Source organism: Sapajus apella, unplaced genomic scaffold, assembly GCF_009761245.1.
Source record: "Sapajus apella isolate SASKATOON/1434 unplaced genomic scaffold, GSC_monkey_1.0 scaffold14, whole genome shotgun sequence".
NCBI classification, from domain to species: Eukaryota; Metazoa; Chordata; class Mammalia; order Primates; family Cebidae; genus Sapajus; species Sapajus apella.
The window spans coordinates 34,348,157-34,368,802 of NW_022436954.1; the positions used below are offsets into that span (position 1 = coordinate 34,348,157).

At 33.4% G+C, this 20,646-nt stretch overlaps 1 protein-coding gene across 4 annotated transcripts in view; it reads left to right on the forward strand.

Annotated features, from left to right (window-relative positions):
• Nucleotides 1–20,646, forward strand: part of KIF18A (kinesin family member 18A) — a 97,913-nt gene that overhangs the window by 10,064 nt on the left and 67,203 nt on the right. For all 4 annotated transcript variants that reach the window (XM_032283682.1, XM_032283681.1, XM_032283680.1 and 1 more), the window contains 8 exons: nt 796–1,166; nt 3,739–3,896; nt 6,724–6,828; nt 8,640–8,750; nt 10,661–10,858; nt 13,468–13,644; nt 14,799–14,873; nt 15,075–15,187. In XM_032283682.1, coding sequence (XP_032139573.1) covers nt 842–1,166; nt 3,739–3,896; nt 6,724–6,828; nt 8,640–8,750; nt 10,661–10,858; nt 13,468–13,644; nt 14,799–14,873; nt 15,075–15,187 — 1,262 coding nt within the window. In that variant the 5' untranslated portion in view covers nt 796–841. The remainder of the gene's footprint in view (nt 1–795; nt 1,167–3,738; nt 3,897–6,723; nt 6,829–8,639; nt 8,751–10,660; nt 10,859–13,467; nt 13,645–14,798; nt 14,874–15,074; nt 15,188–20,646) is intronic.

The window sequence follows — 20,646 nt, forward strand, 5'->3', positions numbered from 1 at the left end:
ATAGTTGAGACTTCCAAATTATTGATCTTTGTTACTTTACTTTCCCTTTTCACATATGAAGCAGTCATAAAGTCAGACCATAATTTTTAAACCTGCTATCATTGGTTCCTTAAATTTGCATACAATTAGAAAGCAGAGACTAGAATCTATACTCAGAGACTAAGGTCTCTGAATACACCAAGGAGTCTGTGCCATCTCAATCACCTTTAGACCTGAGTTAGCTAATTGAATGCCTACTTGGAACTATTTTTAACCCTGTGGGCCTTTGAGGTACAGGTAGAGACCAGCCTGTATGTATCACTTTCCACTGCCAAGGGGCTTGCAGCCAAGATCACTTTTACTAAAAATAGTTCACGAGCCAAGGCTCTCCAATCATACCTTGATATGGTTCTGAGAGATCCTTTTCTATCTGTTCCCAGGACCTAAGCTAAAATACTGCTGGAGGGCTTGTGAAAATCAAATCTGGGTTTTAGCGTAGCATATCTGTGATTATATATGGTTCAGCTATAGTATTTGAGTTTAAGCCAAATATCTTACTAATATTTCAAGTAAAGAGATTTTTATCATATTTTTGTGTATCTATGTGTCATTTAATTGTTTGTTTTAAGGTAGTTAAGTGCATATGTATGTGTGTATATGTGTGTGTGTGTTTATATATACATATATTTTCCCCCAGTGTTTACCAAGCGAGTGAAACAGAATTATTAACATCCTTTTTGAATGGATACTACTTGCCAGTTATTTTGCATGAAAGTAAAACTGATATTAGAACTTTATTTTCTTTTTTAATTTCAGAGAAGTATTCAAGCATTTATACAAATAGGAATCAAGATAATCAACAATGTCTGTCACTGAGGAAGACCTGTGCCACCATATGAAAGTAGTAGTTCGTGTACGTCCTGAAAACACAAAAGAAAAAGCAGCTGGATTTCATAAAGTGGTTCATGTTGTGGATAAACATATCCTAGTGTTTGATCCCAAACAAGAAGAAGTCAGTTTTTTCCATGGAAAGAAAACTACAAATCAAAATGTTACAAAGAGACAAAATAAAGATCTTAAATTTGTATTTGACGCTGTTTTTGATGAAACTTCAACTCAGTCAGAAGTTTTTGAACACACTACTAAGCCAATTCTTCATAGTTTTTTGAATGGATATAATTGCACAGGTATTTGTTTCAATTTGGGATTTAATTTCTCTATCTGCTTTCACTTTACAGTAGGAGGGACATCTACTTGACCCTTCTAAATATAATCAAATTTAAGGCACTTGCATGCTAAAAATTCTTAAGAAATTTAATAGGTTTGAACTGTAAATATAGACTTTCTTTAAAAGTTAGTTATCATAAATAACTTATTTATCATTTGTGAACCTTTCTTTTCCAGAATTTTACGATAGCCCCTATTGACAGTGTGTCCTTTCAGTTTCCCATGTTATTAAACCGCATGCTTATTGCAATTAACATCATTTTTCTCATAATTTGTATTTTTAACTTTTCCTACAGCTTACCTAAATAATTATCTATCCCTGGAGAGTAGTCAGACATTTCTGAACATTTGACAGTTTCTTTACAGCAGTTTTTCTTCATGGTACACTGAAATAAAAGTGTTTAAGTTGGTGAAGAATAGGAGGAGATTGAGGATCAAAAAACTACCTGTCAGGTACTATACTCCTTACCTGGGTAATGAAAAAATCTGTACACAAAACCTCATAGCATGCGATTTACCGATGTAACAAACATGCACTTTACCCCCAAATGTAAAATAAAAATTGGAAAGGCGGATAAAAGTGTTAAGATCTTATGTTAACTTAGTATCTAATGCTATTTAGCCCATCATTAGCCTGAGAACCATCTTTAGTACTTTTTTGGCCTTTCAAGAAAGCCATGTTGATTTCCAAAAAAAAAAAAAAAAAGAGAGCGATACCCAAAATGGCCAGTTATTCAGTGCTTATCAGGCACTAAACACCATTATTTATATCTTATTTTTGTAATTATTAGTATTTATGACATTTTCCCCAAGACAGCTCACAACTGTAACATGTTTCACTGTCTTTCCCTGATTCATTTTAGTTTTATCAAGGAAGACATACCCTCTTGGTCAAATAAGAATGGAGTGTAGTTTATTGATTGGTACTGCTGTGATTTCCATTTTTAAGAAGATACCCTTTTTCTCATTCATAAAAATTCATGTCTCTAGAGATTTTGAAAATTTTTCCTAACTCAAAAAATCCAGAAGCTCTATCAAACTACTATTAAATTTTTGATTTCTTTTTGTCTTTAATTATATTCTTACCCAGCTCTTTTAAAGCTTCCTTATATACCAGCTTAAATAAAATAGAACATAGTAAAATATGTACTATGTTAATTCATTATACTGAAAAGTATTTTTGTGGTTTGTTAACATTTGGTTTAGCAGACAGATTGAATTTATAAAAATATTATCAACCAGTAATAATATAACTTACTGCCTTAACTGATTATTGTATTTGGTATTTACCATATGTAATTCCCAGGGTGGATTTTTTTGTTTTGTTTTGTTTTGACAGAGTCTTGCTCTGTTGCTCAGGCTGGAGTGCACTGGTGCAATCACAGCCCACTACAGCCTCAACCTGCTGGGCTTCAGCTTAAGCGATCTTCCCATCTCTGCCTCCTGAGTAGCTGGACTACAGGCATGAGCTACTACCCTCAGCTAATTTTTTTAGGACACTAGGTCTCACTATGTTGCCCAGGCTGGACTCAAGCAGTCCTCCCACCTTAGCTGTCCAAACTACTGGGATTGTAGGGATGAGCTATGGAGCCTGGCCCATAGAGTAGTTTTTTTTTTTTAAATACATTTGAAGAAACACATGATTTTCTTGTATTGAACAGAATCTTAGAAACAAATTAATCTGCCTTAAACAAAAATTTTAAAAGGAATTTTATAAATGGCATCTATCTGGTAATATTTAAGTACCTGCTTTGTGGCAAGTGATTTGCTAGGCGCCAAGGATACATGGCCTCTGCCTTGGTGGCGCACAAAGTTGGAAATACAGTGTGATACATGCCAGAAGAGAGGAATGTGGATACACAGCATATACTGAGGGCTGAAGTGAAAGAGTAGATATGTCTGCCTAGAACAATGAGGGAAGGCAGAGAAAAATGGTATTTGTGCTGAGCACTTTAGCAACAGAAGTATTCCACCTGGATCAAGTAGAGGGACTTCTTAGAACAAAGGCAGCAGAGTAGAAAGCAGCAGAAAATGCTGAGGATATTGAATAATTAAGTATCCCTAGATCACAGCAAGGAAGAAGTAGGCTGGTGAAATAAGCAGATACCCTCTGAATGCTTTATAATATTCCAAAGTGAGGAATTTGAACTTTCTTATGTAAACCTGGAACAATTAAGAAGGTTTAACATATTCAGATTTCTTTTTCGTAAAGATGACTATAAATTCCAAAGGAAAAAGAAGATGGAAGATAAGACTAATCAGTAGGGATATTTTAAGATTGCTTTGAAAGAGTCGTTGTTAGAGTGTGGGGCTGGGAGTAGTGATACCGTTTATCAGAATAAAGAATATAGGAATAAGAGCAGATTTGTGGTAAAAATTCCCAGGTTTTGAGGATATGACTAAATAATTTTGGATTTATAGGGTTTAAAGATACTGTTCATGATATCCGGATGAAACTATCCACTAGATATTAGATATAATAGTGTTACCTGTCATAACAAAGAGTTTTGATTCCTTTTCTTAAAAACTCAGTACTTGCTTATGGTGCCACTGGCGCTGGGAAGACCCATACCATGCTAGGATCAGCTGATGAACCTGGAGTGATGTACCTAACAATGTTACACCTTTATAAATGCATGGATGAGATTAAAGAAGAGAAAATATGTAGTACTGCAGTATCGTATCTGGAGGTAAGTTGGCAATTCAATCAATAGTTTTGAGAAATCATTGACATGGTTCATTAAAATGATTTTGTTATATGAGTTTTCCCATGAATATATAAAATTATTAAAATTCCTCGTCTTGAATATTTGTTATGCATATTTTTCTGTTAAGTTTCTTTTTTTTTTTTAATTTTGGCAAAAATTCAGACTTACAGAGAAGTTTCAAGAATAGTACAAAGAACCTCCAGAAACCCTTCACATAGATAACCCACATGTTAACATTTTACTGCATTTGCTTTCTCTGTGTGTGTATACATTTCTTTCTTTCAGAGCTAAGTTGCAGACTTCTAAAAACAGAATATTTTTTTAAGTAACTGCTAAATAGGTACCCAAATCAGGAAATTAGCAATGATACAATATAGTTATCTATAGATCTTTGTGAGCTTTTGTTAGTTATTTCATTAATATTCTTTATTGTGAAATAAAATTTCATTCAGTTGTTATATATCTCTTTAGTCTCCTTAATCTGTAATTTTTATGTGTTTGTTTGCCTTTTATGACACTGCCATAAAAATCCTCAGTTTGAATTTGTCATGATTAATATAGATTATGCACTGACAGTAACACAAGGAACGTGATGTTGACTACTTCATCATAAAAGGCTTACACGGTTGATTAGTTCTTATACTGGAATGTTAACTTTCATGAGTTTTATTATGCTGATATCTGTAGGGTTTCTCCACTTTGAAGATACTGTTTACCATTTATAATCAGTAAGTACTATGTATGTAGACAATGTAAGTATCCGCAACTACTCAAATTTTCATCTATCGATATTAGCATCCACTGTTGATTGGTGACTGAATCAATTACTATTACGATGGTGGTAGGTGATGGTAATTTTTAAATTCCATCCTTTCTTGCACATTTATTTATTGGCTTTCTACTATAGGAAGAGTTTTTCCTTTATTATATCAGCCTCATGCATTTTTACTTTATTCAATAGTATAATCTCTTTCTGTAATCATTTTTTGTATGTTCAAATTGTGCAAGATTTGGCCAGTTGAGGCTCATTCGTGTTGTCTCTTGTGTCCTTTTGAAATACCCCATCGTTTTTCTTTGAGGCCTTCTACTCTTTTAATATTCAACAAATGGTAAGTGGCAGACACTCTTAACTTTGCATTCAGATAGTGTTTTAGAAATGAGTACAGAAACATAAAAACCCTGATTTCACTGCCTGTTCATTTCTCGTGCCAGAAAATTTCTCTTATTAACATCTTATACTTTGGTCCCTACTGAGAGTTTCTTCCAAAGATTGATTAAAATCATATATGTTGTGAAAATTTCTTCATTAGAACTTACAGATAAAAGAGAAGCAAAACTCATTTTTTTAGTTAAGTATGAAAATAATTGTTCTGAACATAATTAGAAAAAGAGAGTGGCAATATTCATTATTTTTACCTTAGATCTTTTTTATAACTGGGAGAATTTTGAAGTTTGGTTATTTTCACAATTTTTATTTTTTCTTTTAATCTGCTATCATATAATTAATAATAAGCAGTGTATAATATGGTTTTCCACTCAAGCTGTGCACCAGAATGGCCTATAGAACTTTTTAAAAATAGATATGCCTAGGCCTCACACTTCGGATATTGTAATTTAGTAGGTCTGGTGTGTGGCTGAGGCATCTGTGTTTTTTAAATGCTCCCAGGTGAGTCTCATGCATAGACCAGCTTAAGGGCAATTAATCTAATTGTTGATTTGGTATGATTGAAGTGGGTAAGGGGAAGCAATAGAAAAGTGACAGCTGCTCATCAAAAAGATATGATTAAAAAAAGTTTCTTCATATTATCATTGTATTACTTTTAAGGGTCTATTACATTCTAATGTCTATCATTCATTTTAGAGAATCAGCAATGAATTATCACTATGAGCTACTTACTAGAACGTAGAAATAACAAAATAATTTTTTAGAGACTAAATTTTGTAATGTTTTTTCTTAAATCTTTGAGTAATGGTTGTAATTATCATCTGGTTAGCAAGTAATAAACTTTGTACATTTAATAAATTGATAAAATCAGGTCATTATTACTACACAGAAATGTGTTTTACTTATAAAAATTACTTTTTAAAAAGTGGCCAGAAATATAAAATACAGATGTGTATTCTTTATGATGCAGTAGAGTGAAGCTGTCTAGGCTTCAGTTCCTACTCTGCTAATACCTTTATGCCCATAGACAAATCATTTAACCTCTCAGAGCCTTAGTTCCCTCGTGATTCAAATGGATCTTCATTTGAAATTTATTATTAATAATTATATATCAAAATTAATATAATTGAAGGATTATTTAAACAAATACCACCTGTCCTTGAGTGTGGGTTTTCTGTACCATTTAAGCTCTAAAATTATAAAAGTTTGGACTACTTGGACATTGTGAAATAATAAATATCTCTACAGTAAGAACCATGCCATCTCCATGCAACCTGCGTTTCCGTTTCCCAGAATTCTCCAAGACTGTGTATTCCATATATTTCCTGGAAATAAGAAAATGCACTTAAGCTGTCTTATTTATCTCTGTTTCACCATAGTCATCAAGGCAGGAATTATGAGTGAGGATATGACTCCAACGTTAAGTTTCAATTTCAAACCTAGGTAATCAAACTCTTCAATTTTCTGCGTTGGTAGACAATTAATGGCAACATGAGATAGAAGGTATGAGGTGAATAAAAGTGAACTGTTCCTTGTCTTTAGGATATAAATTCTAACAACCTTAAATCAGCAATGTATGTGTGATGTAATCACTATTTTTTTTTTTTTTTACATCAATGCTAAAGCAGTTCTTTTTATTTTAAGGTATATAATGAACAGATTCGTGACCTCTTAGCAAATTCAGGGCCACTTGCTGTCCGGGAAGATACCCAAAAAGGGGTAGTCGTTCATGGGCTTACTTTGCACCAGGTGTGTATATAAACATTTTTTTCCCTGTTAGAATACCAAATGTGATTATTAAGCCATTTTCACCAGCCATGCACTTACTTCCATCCTGTTTGAGAAAAAACAACTAATAAAGTACAGATTTTAAATGATTAGGTTATATCTTTAGTCAAATTTTGTTTTCTTTTAAAATACTAAATGAACTTTTTGAAAACATTTCTAAAATTTTATTTTGAAATTTTAATCTATTTATGTATGTAGGTATGTATTTATTAATTTTGTGACCAGGCTATGGGACCGGCTAATTTTTGTATTTTTGGTAGAATGGAATTTCATCACGTTGTTCAGGCTGATCTCAAACTCCTGGGCTCAAGCAATTCTGCCCACCTCGGCCTCCCAATGAGTGAGATTTTCTTTCAAAAATCTGCTTGAATATTTAATGTCATATTCTGTTTAATACAGAGACTAGACTCTGCTCCTGAGAGACTGGATTTTATCTTTTATTCTTCATATAATACACACAATACTAAGCAGATGAGACAAATTCAGTATTTAATAGGATTGAATTTATAGAAAACATTTTCTTTTTGTTTTTTTAATTTTTTATTTTTTATTGTACTTTAGGTTCTAGGGTACATGAGCAGATCATGCAGGATTGTTGCATAGGTGCATACATGGCAATGTGGTTTGCTGCCTCCATCCCACCATCACCTATATCTGGCATTTCTCCCCATGTTATCCCTCCCCAACCTCCCTATCCCCCACTGTCCCTTCCCTAGTCTCCCCCAATAGACCCCAGTGTGTAATGCTCCCCTCCCTGTGTCCATGTGTTCTCATTGTTCAACACCCGCCGTGAGAACATGCTGTGTTTGATTTTCTGTTCTTCTGTCAATTTTGCTGAGAATGATGGTTTCCAGATTCATCCCTGTTCCTACAAAGGGCACAAACTCATTGTTTTTTATGGCTACATAGTATTCCATGGTGTATATGTGCCACATTTTCCTTGTCCAGTCTATCATCGATGGGCATTTGGGTTGGTTCCAGGTCTTTGCTATTGTAAACAGTGATACCTGTGCATGTAGCTTTATAATAGAACAATTTATAATCCTTTGGATATATACCCAGTAATGAGATTGCTGGGTAAAATGGAATTTCTATTTCTAGGTCCTTGAGGAATCACCACACTGTCTTCCACAATTGTTAAACTAATTTACACTCCCACCAACAGTGTAAAAGTGTTCTTATTTCTCCACATCCTCTCCAGCATCTGTTGTCTCCAGATTTTTTAGTGATTGCTATTCTAACTGGCATGAGATGGTATATCAATGTGGTTTTGATTTGCATTTCTCTAATGACCAGTGATGATGAGCATTTATTCATATGTTTGTTGGCCTCATATATGTCTTCTTTTGAAAAGTGTCTGTTGTTCGCCCACTTTTGAATGGGTTTGTATGTTTTTTTCTTGTAGATCTGTTTTAGTTCTTTGTAGATTCTGGATATTAGCCCTTTGTGAGATGGGGGTAGATTGCAAAAATTTTTTCCCATTCTGTTGGTTGCCAGTTCAGTCTAATGATTGTTTCTTTTGCTATACAGAAGCTCTGGAGTTTAATTAGATCCCATTTGTCTGTTTTGGCTTTTGCTGCCAGTGCTTTTGGTGTTTTAGTCATGAAGTCCTTTCCTATGCCTTTGTCCTGAATGGTTTTGCTTGGTTTTCTTCTAGGGTTTTTATGGAAACATTTTCTTTTACCTTTAAATCTTTTTCTTTTTTGAAATTTTATTGAAAAATTTAAAGATAATTTGATTTTTAATATTTTCTTCTACTTAAATATCTCCAGCCCAAATCCTCAGAAGAAATTTTACATTTATTGGATAATGGAAACAAAAACAGGACACAACATCCCACTGATATGAATGCTGCATCTTCTCGTTCTCATGCTGTTTTCCAAGTAAGAGGCCACTAGACTATCACTCTTAAAATTGAATTTAAAATAAAGGAAACTAAAGTCATGAATGGTCATTTTCATACATGTGAAAAAAATCTGTCTGTAGACTTCACTTGCCAGTACTTTCTTTACTTTGTAGCTTTTAGAAGTTTCTGTCACCAAGAATATTTATAACTCAGATGTTTAAATCAAAAATACAAAATTTCTTCCTTTGTAAACATATAGGATGGTAAAGTTGTAGTAATAAAAATTGTCTTGTTTTTGGTGAAAATATTTAATCTTTCCAATAGATAATCATACATTCACAGTAAAATTTATCTCTATAGGTCTAGACTTATAGAACAATAATTTGGGAAAATACTGATTCATCTTTAAAAGATCTCACCATAAAGACCATGTAAATAGTTGCATTCCTTAAGGAAGTATGATTCAGTTGGCACAGTACTTCTCAGTTATACAATTCCAGAAAGAGCTAATGCATAGGTTAGTAGCTACTATTTCTTATAGGTTCTAGTCCTTTTAATATCCAAATGATAATATAAAGCTTCTTTCAGTATTATGCTATCTGAGATTCATTTCATAAGAAAGAAATTGTTATAGTTTAAAGAATTCATGTTGAAGGCAACCAAACCATTCATAGTATACAAAAATTTCATTAATCTTTTTTGTTCTTACCACTAACTCTCTGGCTATTAATAGTCTTGAGAGAAATGTTTCTCTGTGACACTGAGATGTCTCTGAAATAATCTTAGATCCTGCTTTAGAAAAAAATTTAATAAATAGGTTTTATAATGAATTAATACCTTGCCTTCCTCATCTTTTGTTTGCTACCTAATGAAGTTCAGATAATTCTTACAGAGTAGCTCTAAATATTTGAATAAATTATGCTTTACTAGGTGGTTGAAAATAACAAGTAGACTTTACTGTATAGTCCTGTGCTGCATAATGACATTTTAGTCAACAACAGTTCACATATGCAACAGTGGTCCCATAAGATTACAACGGAGGTGAAAAGTTTCTATTCATCTAGTGATGTCATGCCCATCATAGTGTGGTGGTGCAACGTATTACTCAAATGTTTGTGGTGATGTTGGCATAAACAAACCTGCACCACCAGTCATATGAAAATATAGTACATACTATATGTACAGAATATAGTACGGAATACAGTACAGAAATTATGTACAATACATGACTTGATAATAAATGACTGTGTTATTCATTAATGTATTTACCTTTTATTGTTACTTTAGAGTGTGCAGCTTGTACTTATTGCCCCAAAAGCAGTCTACTACATTCTGTTTACCAAGTCTGTTGATTTTATCATTTTCTGTTATGTTTGATTTATGATATTTTCACAATGAGGATATCAACTAACCGTGCATTTCACAGAACATAGCTTTGCTGTTAAGTGATGCAAGACTGTACTACCTTTTTTGTATATAATATTTTCTTAATTAGAAGGACATACACAAGTTTGGGGATTAGAATAAATTTACTCTTCAGTTTGGATCAAGATTCAAATTCACCTTGTCTTTTGGGGCAGTCTCCGAATACATGCAAGGCATTCTGACCAGTTCCTTTGGTTTTTTCTTAACATTATTTCGATAGAATTTGTGTCCCCAACTATCACCTCTGAATTCCATGTTCTGGTTCAAGGGGTACCAGAATATAAATGGAACTTTTGATCTTCTGTCAGGTCAGGAGTTATTTTTCCTCTGGTACACATAGAGAAAGTCTTTACATTTTTATATTTTTCTCAACTGTAATGATTACTTCTACTGCTCTTAAATATCTATTAGATTTTACCTTATAATTTTGATTTTGTGCTTTTTTAAAAATAAAGTATATGTTTCCCTTTTAATTTTGTTAAATCTTATCCTCATTTTTTTAAATTTTATAATTTCAAAAAGATTTACTTGCGACAACAAGACAAAACAGCAAGTATCAATCAAAATGTTCGTATTGCCAAGATGTCACTCATTGACCTGGCAGGATCTGAGCGAGCAAGTACTACCGGTGCTAAGGGAACCCGATTTGTAGAAGGCACAAATATTAATAGATCACTTTTAGCTCTTGGGAATGTCATCAATGCCTTAGCAGATTCAAAGGTAGGCATTATATGTTTATTTGTTAAATAGTTTGAAATATTCAAACATATAAGAAAGATACTATTTAATATGATTTTATTTTAAAGTCTGGTATATATCACATTTCAAGGGTATATCAGTAATGTTCGTATATAGATCAAAGACCTCAGAAAACCTAGTGTATTAAGTAAAACTGATTATTATTTCTTTTTTAATTTCCAGTTTTATAGTCAGAATTGGTTAAATGGAAATTAATGAATACCAGATTGAGAGTTAATATTTTATGGTACATTCTTATCACTTATTTTGAACTTGGTTTTTAAAGTGTGATCATTTAATGATCACTACACAGCAAGCATGATAATTAAATTGGCATGAAGGCAAAATAACCATATTTTAGAAAAGCTAAATTCTGTTGTTTAGTATTTTATATACCATAAATGGGGTTAAGTATTAGAGCGTTGATTTTTTTTTTTTTTTTTTTAAAGAGGGGTTTAAGTTATAAAATGTCATGAAATCACTTAATAAGATAATGTTTACTAGATGCTTTGGGCATATTTAACAATAGTTTACATGTACCATATGCCAGAAGTGCTTACCTAAACTCATCATCACTGGTCATTAGAGAAATGCAAATCAAAACCACAATTAGATACCATCTCACGCCAGCTAGAATGGCAATCATTAAAAAGTCAGGAAACAACAGATGCTGGAGAGGATGTGGATAAATAGGAACACTTTTATACTGTTGCTGGGAGTGTAAATTAGTTCAACCATTGTGGAAAACAGTGTGGTGATTCCTCAAGGATCTAGAACCAGAAATATCATTTGACCCAGCAGTCTCATTACTGGCTACATACCTAAAGGATTACAAATTATTCTACTATAAAGACACATGCACACTTATGTTTATTGTGGCACTATTCACAGTAGCAAAGACTTGGGACCAACCCAGATACCCATTGATGATAGACTAGATAAAGAATATGTGGCACATATCCATCATAGAATACATGCAACCATAAAAAAGGATGAATTCATGTCCTTTGCAGAGATGTGGATGAAGCTGGAAGCCATCATTCTCAGCAAACTAATACAGAAACAGAAAACCAAACACTGCATGTTCTCCCTCATAAGTGGGAGTTGAACAGTGAGAACACATGGGCACAGAGAGGGGAATATCACACCCTGTCAGGGGGTGGAGAGATAGGGGAGGGATAGCATTAGGAGAAATACCTAATGTAGATGACAGTTGATGGGTGCAGCAAACCACCGTGGCACATACATACCTATGTAACAAACCTGCGCATTCTGCACAAGTATCCCAGAACTTAGTATAATATAAAATAAAATAAAAAGCTTTGGCTTGTTAAACTGTTCAAAATGTTACCTTTTGATTTGGAATAAAGTGTATTAAAATAATTGCAGCACTTTTTTTTTTTAAAGGCAAATTCTAAAATCATGAAGATTGCAAAAGCAAGATGTCTTTTATAGTCTAAGTTAAAATCTCAAACATGTAAGCAGATAGCACAGTATAGAGTCTGATTTTATAAACTTAAGCCATTCATAAGATTTTTGCCATGTGAACTAATCCTTAATTTTTTAATAATGACTCCCATTGAGTCATTTGTGAGTAAGTGTTTAATGTATGTCTCAGACATGAAAAATAATTTAAAATAGCACAAGCAGTGCACATTTCACACTGTTTGGGAAAGACTGCTATGGTGGAAAGCATATTGCTACTGAGAATTAGGGGACCTAGTACCTATTTCTAGCTCTGTGAACTCCCAGCTGTGTGACCTGAGGCAAATCATTTCACTTTATGCTTAGCTTCAATTTCCTCTTCTGCAATATGAAAGATATATATTGGATAACATTGGGTTGCTTTTAGCTTGAAGTTGTAAAGAATCTTTCTTTATGTAAAAGTTGTCATCTGGAAAATTTGTTACTTCAAAACCAGAAACAAAACTTAACAGAATTTGTTACTTTTGCTTTTTTCTTTTTTTAGGTAAAAGAAAGACTTGAACTATTAGGTTTTTTAAGGACTCTATAGTGATTTCAGAAGAAATGTCTGTAACACTGTAATTATAATTTATTTTATATCTATATTAGATGGTTATTTATGGAGAGAAGTAACTCGAAGCTATGCGGAGCTCTTGTTATTCCTCTAGTATATTTGTATAGGACATCTGTTTACTTCTGTGTTTTAGTTTTTTTCAATGAGTGGAAATATTTTTAAATTGACATTTTCAAATAGTTTCAGATTCACAGAAAAATTACTAAGATGATACAAAAAGATTCTGTTAAATATGCTTCACACCCAGTTTTCCCTATCATTAATTTTTTACGTTTATTTGGTACCTATATCACAACGAACCATTATTTATGTATTATTTTATTTTGAACTAAAGTTCATACTTATTCAGATGGAGATATTTTTAAATATGGCATTTATTTTATATATTCACTGAATAATCCTATAAGATTCATTGTCTAAGGAATCAATCAGCAATTATAAGCCTGGACAAAATTGGATGGTGCTTAAGTTCTTATAGTGAAGTGCTAAAGTTGTAGCTGGTTTGCATTTAAATGTGAAAAATGACATAAGAACTCTTTTTTTGTACTTTCAGAGAAAGAATCAGCATATCCCTTACAGAAATAGTAAGCTTACTCGCTTGTTAAAGGATTCTCTTGGAGGAAACTGTCAAACTATAATGATAGCTGCTGTTAGTCCTTCCTCTATATTCTATGATGACACATATAACACTCTTAAGTATGCTAACCGTGCAAAGGACATAAAATCTTCTGTAAGTCTGTTTACTCTGCCTTTGTTGTTGAGATATCGGCTGCATATGATTTTTATAAGTATCATGAAAGTATTAATTAGGGTTGTGTTTCTACATAATGAGTTAGACAGCTCAGGGTTAGAACAGTCCTTGCTAACCTGGTTAATTGAACATTAATTTTGACAGTTAAACCATAAAGCATCTTGATTTTTATATATATATAATATAGAACCAAAACTTTCTACCTGAAAAATCTTGGATATGTTAGTTAATCTTTCCAAGCCCATTATTTCATCTGTAAAATAGGTATAAAGCATATTTTTTTAATGTTTTTTCTACATAATTTATATCCACATTCATGATGTTGATATACCAATCTCTGTATTTCTCCAGAAACATAATAATTGGTTACATAAGTATTTTTGCCAAAGATATGGTGTACTTAAAAACATATATGTCAAAACATGTATGTTTAAAATTTATAATATATCAGGGTTGAAAAAACCTAGAGTTAGACTGTTGTGACAATTCCTCCTCTTCTCCCTTTTCCCCCTCTGCCACTCTCCTTAAGCATCTGAAGATGAACATGTTATGGTCATCTTGAGAAAAATGTTCCCAGACTCTTTATATAATTAATTGTAAAAGGTCATACTATATGAGTATACAGAAAAGTTTGTCACACATGATTTTCATGTAGACCTTACACTAACCTCTTGAGAAATAAATTCTTAGCTCCATTTTACAGATGAGAAATCTAAACATCAAACAGTTAGAATTCTAAGTCAGGTTAAGTGAGAAGTAAGCAAGGTCTCAATATCAAGTATTTGGATTTATATGTTTAATATTCTCTCTACTATACCATAAATGTCAAAGGGCCCATACTATGATAAAAATGTTAAAATATATTAAGAACTCAGTGAAAACTAAAAGTAGGGAATTTTATTACACTGTGAGTACATGCTCATAAGTAGCTTTTCTCAATAAGGTAATTTCTTTATAATTTCTTTTACATTATTAATGTGCTGAGAAGACCCTCTTGTCATAGATTTTAAGCATAAGCATAATTGTCACAAATTCTGAATTCATGGAACTCAATGAGAATATAATGTCATTTTATTCATGTATTTATGTGATTATTATCTCTATAAACAAACATAATTTCTATCTTTCAACAGTTGAAGAGCAATATTCTTAATGTAAATAATCATGTAACTCAATACGTAAAGATCTGTAATGAGCAGAAGGCAGAGGTATGTCTGTTTATATTTTAATGCTAGTCTTTTTCAATTCTTCATTTATAGAATTTTATAATTTAATTGTCCAAAAATTTAACATATTTTTCTATTAAAATTAAAATCTGTTTAATTCAGTTAGTTTTTAAGAGCTAAATTTTGGCTGTGGCTATGTAAATGACTTCTTTTATATTTTAACTAGTGTTTTCTCTCTACTAGATTTTATTGTTAAAAGAAAAACTAAAAGCCTATGAACAACAGAAAGCCTTTGCTAATGAAAATGACAAAGCAAGATTAATGATTTCAAACCCTCACGAAAAAGAAATTGAAAGGTAAACATTATATTAATATCTAATATTGAGGAATTTATTGTTTTAAAATTTAGTTAAGTATTTTATGTTATGTCTTTTGTATGTATATACATATGTATGTTTTATATATAATTATATCTACACACATACATACATACAGATTTGACTCAGAGATATAGCAGATTCCATCCTTCAGACCACTACAATAAAGCAAATATTGCAATAAAATGAGTCATGCAAATATTTTGGTTTTCCAGTGCATATAAAAATTATGTTTACACTACACTATAGTCTGTTAAGTGTGCAATAGCATTATGTCTGAAAAGATAATGACCATGCTTTAATTTTAAAGAATGCTTTATTACTAAAAATGCTAATGATATCTGAAACTTCAGCAAGTCATAATCTTTTTGCTGGTGGAGATCTTGCCTCAATGTTTGTGGCTGCTGACTAGTAAGAGTAATGGTTGCTACAAGTTGGAGTGGCTGTGACAATTTCTGAAAATAAGGCAACAATGAAGTTTGCTGCATAGGTTGACTCATCCTTTCATGAAAATTTTCTCTATAGTATGTGATGCTCTTTGGTAGCATTTGCCCACAATAGAACTTCTTTTAAAATTTGAGACAGTCCTCTCAAACCCTGCCACTGCTCTATCAGCTACATTTATGTGATATTCTAAATTCTTTGTTATCATTTTGACATTGATAGCATCTTTATAAGGAATAGGTGGTAAACTTTCTCAAGAAACCACTTTCTTTGGTAATCCATAGAAGCAACTCTTCATTTCTTCAGGTTTAGTCATGAGATCACAGCAATTCAGTCACGTCTTCAGGCTCCGCTTTTAGTTTTAATTCTCTTGCATGCCCACCACATCTGCAGTTACTTTCTTGACTGAAATCTTGAACCTGTCATTGTTATCCATGAGGGTTGGAATTAACTTCCTCCAAATTCCTATTAATGTTGATATTTTCATCTCCTTCTGCATATCACAAATGTTCTTAATGACATCTACAATGGCAAATTCTTTTTAGAAGCTTTTCAATTTATTGTGCCTAGAATCATCAGAGCTAAGTAATTATCTATGGCAGCAATAGCCCTACAAAATGTGTTTCCTAAACAAGAAGACACAAAGTCAAGCTGCAGACTGGGTGTTGAGCTAGCAGACATGAAAACATTAATCTTCTCATACATTCCCATCAGAGCTCCTGAATGACCAGGTGTATTGTCAGTGAGCATTAGTGTTTTGAAAGGAATCTTTTTTTCTGAGCAATGGGTCTCAACAGTGGGCTTAAAATATTCAGTAAACAGATGTGCTGTCCTCTAGGCTTTGTTGTTCCATTTATAGAACAAAAACAGTTAGATTTAGCATATTTTTTAAGGGCCCTAGATGATAAGTGAGCATTGGTTTCAACTTAAAGTCACCAGTTGCAAAAGCCCCTGACAAGAGAGTTAAGCTGTTCCTTAAAGCTTTGAAGGTAGGTATTTACTTCTCTTTAGATATGAAGGGTCCTAGATGGCTTGTTCATCCAATAAAAGGCTGTTTTGTCTACCTTGAAAATCTGCTGTTTAGTGTAGCCACCTTCATCAGTGATCTTAGCTAAATTTTCTGGATAACTTGCTGCAGCTTCCACATCAGCACTTGCTGCTTCCCTAGACTTTTATGTTCTAGAGAAGGCCTTAAACCTTATGAACCAACACCTGCTGTTTTCAGAGTTTTCCTCTGCAACTTAACTCTCCTCTCTCAGCCTTTGCAGAATTGAAGAGATTTAGAAGGCTTGCTCTGGATTAGACTTTGACTTAAAGGAAAGTTATGCCTAATTTAATCTGTCCAGACCATTGAAACTTTTTCCATATCAGCAATAAGGCTGTTTCACTTTCTTATAGTGTGTGTTTACTGGAGTAGCACTTGCAATTTCCTTCAAGAATTTTTCCTTTGCATTCACACCTTGGCTAAATGTTTTGTGCAAGAGACCTAGCTTTTAGCCTATCTTGGCTTTCTACATGCCTTCCTTGTAAGCTTAATCATTTCTAGCTTTTGATTTAAAATGAGAGACATGTAACTCTTTCTTTCCCTTGAACACTTAGATGCCATTTTAGGGTTATTAATTTGCCCAATTTCAATATGTTTCAGAGAATAGGGTGGGCTAAGGAGAGGGAGAGAGTGACAGAAATAGCCAGTCAAATGGAGCAGTCAGAGCAAACACAACACTTGATTAAGTTCAGTATACTGTAGTCTGTACTTTAGTATACTATATATAGTTCACTATATCAATCAATTTCTATCAATTTTTCTATCAACATTTATATCAATCTCAATTGGTTTCATATATGTTATATATATGTATATAAATCTATAGTATTCACTATACTGTATATAAGTTCACTATACTATAGTTCACTATATTATAGTTTATATAGACACAATTTGTGACTCTCAATTACAGTAGTAATATCAAGGATCACAGGTCACAAATCACCGTTATGGATATGTAATAATGAAAAAGTTTAAAATATTTCGAGAATTGCCAAAATGCAACACTGTAAGCTTATGCTGTAGGAAAAATGATGCTTATAGACTTGCTTGCAGCAAGATTGCCACAAACCTTCAATTTGTTTAAAGAATATATATAGTGTCTGCAAAGCACAGTAAAACAAGGTATGCCTATATATATATATATATATATATTCTCAAATGAATTCAGGAAGTCAATGATTTCTCTATATTACACACTTTGTGTAATTTTAGTTTTAGATCAAGTAATTTTAGTTTTTATTTTACAGGTATTAAGGAGAACCAGAACTTAGGTAGAAGATAGTAGAGACAAAGCCGCTTATGTCACCTATAGACTTACTTTAATTTTAATGGTGCTCATTTTGTTCTTTTCTGACATCATCATTATTTGTATATTTCATGTAAATCTATTAATTTTATTAACTCTCTATAGCTCTGTTAATCTACTGCTAATCTACTTATGAGCCTAAATGGTTAATTGTTTAAATGAACATTTTTCAGTGATATAAACTGATACAGAATTGTTTTTTAAAATATTTTATTGCACTTTAGGTTCTGGGGTACATGTGCTGATCATGCAGGATTATTGCATAAGTACATACATGGCAATGTGGTGTGCTGCCTCCATCCTCCCGCCTATATCTGGCATTTCTCCCCATGTTATATCCCTCCCCAACCTCACTACCCTCTGCTGTCCCTTCCCAATTCCCCCCCAACAGAACCCAGTGTGTGATGCTCCCCTCCCTGTGTCCATGTGTTCTCATTGTTCAACGCCCACCTGTGAGTGAGAACATGCCGTGTTTGATTTTCTGTTCTTCTGTCAGTTGGCTGAGAGTGATGGTTTCCAAATTCATCCATATACCTACAAAGGATGTGAACTCATCATTTTTTTTTTTTTAAGTATATATATATATATATATATATATATATATATTTTATTGCACTTTTGGTTCTGGGGTACATGTGCAAAACATGCATGATTGTTGCATAGGTCCGTACATGGTAATGTGGTTTGTGCCCTCATCCCCCCATCACCTATATGTGGCATTCCTCCCCATGCTATCACTCCCCAACTTCCCTACCCCTCAGTGTCGCTCCCCATTCCCCGCCAACAGACCTCAGTGTGTGATGCTCCCCTCCCGGTGACCATGTGTTCTCATTGTTCAACACCTGCCTATGAGTGAGAACATGCAGTGTTTGATTTTCTGTTCTTGTGTCAGTTTGCTGAGAATGATGGTTTCCAGATTCATCCCTGTCCCTACAGAGGACACAAACTCTGTTTTTTTATGGCTGCATAGTATTCAATGGTGTATATGTGCCACATTTTCCTTGTCCAGTCTATCATCAGTGGGCATTTGGGTTGGTTCCAGGTCTTTGCTATTGTAAACAGTGCCTGAGTGAACATGTGCGCATGTGTCTTTATAAAAGAATGATTTATAATCGATTGGATATGTACCCAGTAATGGGATTGCTGGGTCAAATGGAATTTCTATTTCTAGGCCCTTGATGGATTGCCACACTGTCTTCTACAATGGTTGAACTAATTTTCCCTACTACCAACAGTGTAAAAGTGTTCCCATTTCTCCACATCCTCTCCAGCATCTGTTGTCTCCAGATTTTTTAATGATTGCCATTCTAACCAGCATTAGATAGTATATCAATGTGGTTTTGATTTGCATTTCTCTAATGACCAGTGATGATGAGCATTTTTTCATATGTTTGTTGGCCTCATATATGTCTTCTTTTGGAAAGTGTCTGTTCATATCCTTTGCCCACTTTTGAATGGTGTTGTTTTTTCTTATAGATAGGTTTTAGTTCTTTGTAGATTCTTGATATTAGCCCTTTGTGAGATGGGTGTAGATTGCAAAAATTGTTTCCCATTCTGTTGGTTGCCAGTTCACTCTAATGATAGTTTCTTTTGCTGTGCAGAAGCTGTTAAATTTAATTAGATCCCATTTGTCTATTTTGGCTTTTGTTGCCAATGCTTTTGGTATTTTATTTATGAAGTCCTTGCCTATGCCTATGTCCTAAATGGTTTTACCTAGGTTTTCTTCTGGGGTTTTTATGGTATTAGGTCTTATGTTTAAGTCTTTACTCCATCTGGAGTTAATTTTAGTGTAAGGTGTCAGGAAGGGATCCAGTTTCTGCTTTCTGCACATTGCTAGCCACTTTTCTCAATACCATTTATTAAACAGGGAATCCTTTCCTCATAGCTTGTTTTTCTCAGGTTTGTCAAAGATCAGATGGTTGTAGATATGTGGCATTGCCTTTGAGGCCTCTGTTCTGTTCCATTGGTCTATATTTCTGTTTTGGTACCAGTACCATATTGTTTTGATTACTGTAGACTTGTAGTATAGTTTGAAGTCAGATAGTGTGATGCCTCCAGCTTTATTTTTTTTCTTAGCATTGTCTTGGCTATGCAGGCTCTCTTTTGGTTCCATATGAATTTTAAAGTGGTTTTTTCCAGTTCTGTGAAGAAGGTCATAGGTAGCTTGATGGGGATAGCGTTGAATCTATAAATTACTTTGGGCAGTATGGCCATTTTCACAGTATTGATTCTTCCTAACCATGAGCATGGAATGTTTTTCCATCTGTTTGTGTCCCCTCTTATGTCTTTGAGCAGTGGTTTGTAGTTCTTCTTGAAGAGGTCTTTACATCCTTTGTTACTTGCATTCCTAGGTATTTTATTCTTTTTGTAGCAATTGTGAATGGCAGTTCCTTCTTGATTTGGCTCTCTTTAAGTCTGTTTTTGGTGTATAGGAATGCTTGTGAGGTTTGCACATTGATTTTGTATCCTGAGACTTTGCTGAAGTTGCTTATCAGTTTCAGGAGATTTTGAGCTGAGATGATGGGGTCTTCTAAACATACAATCATGTCATCTGTAAATAGAGACAATTTGACTTCCTCCTTTCCTATTTAAATACCCTTTATTTCTTTTTCTTGTCTGATTGCTCTGGCTAGAACTTCC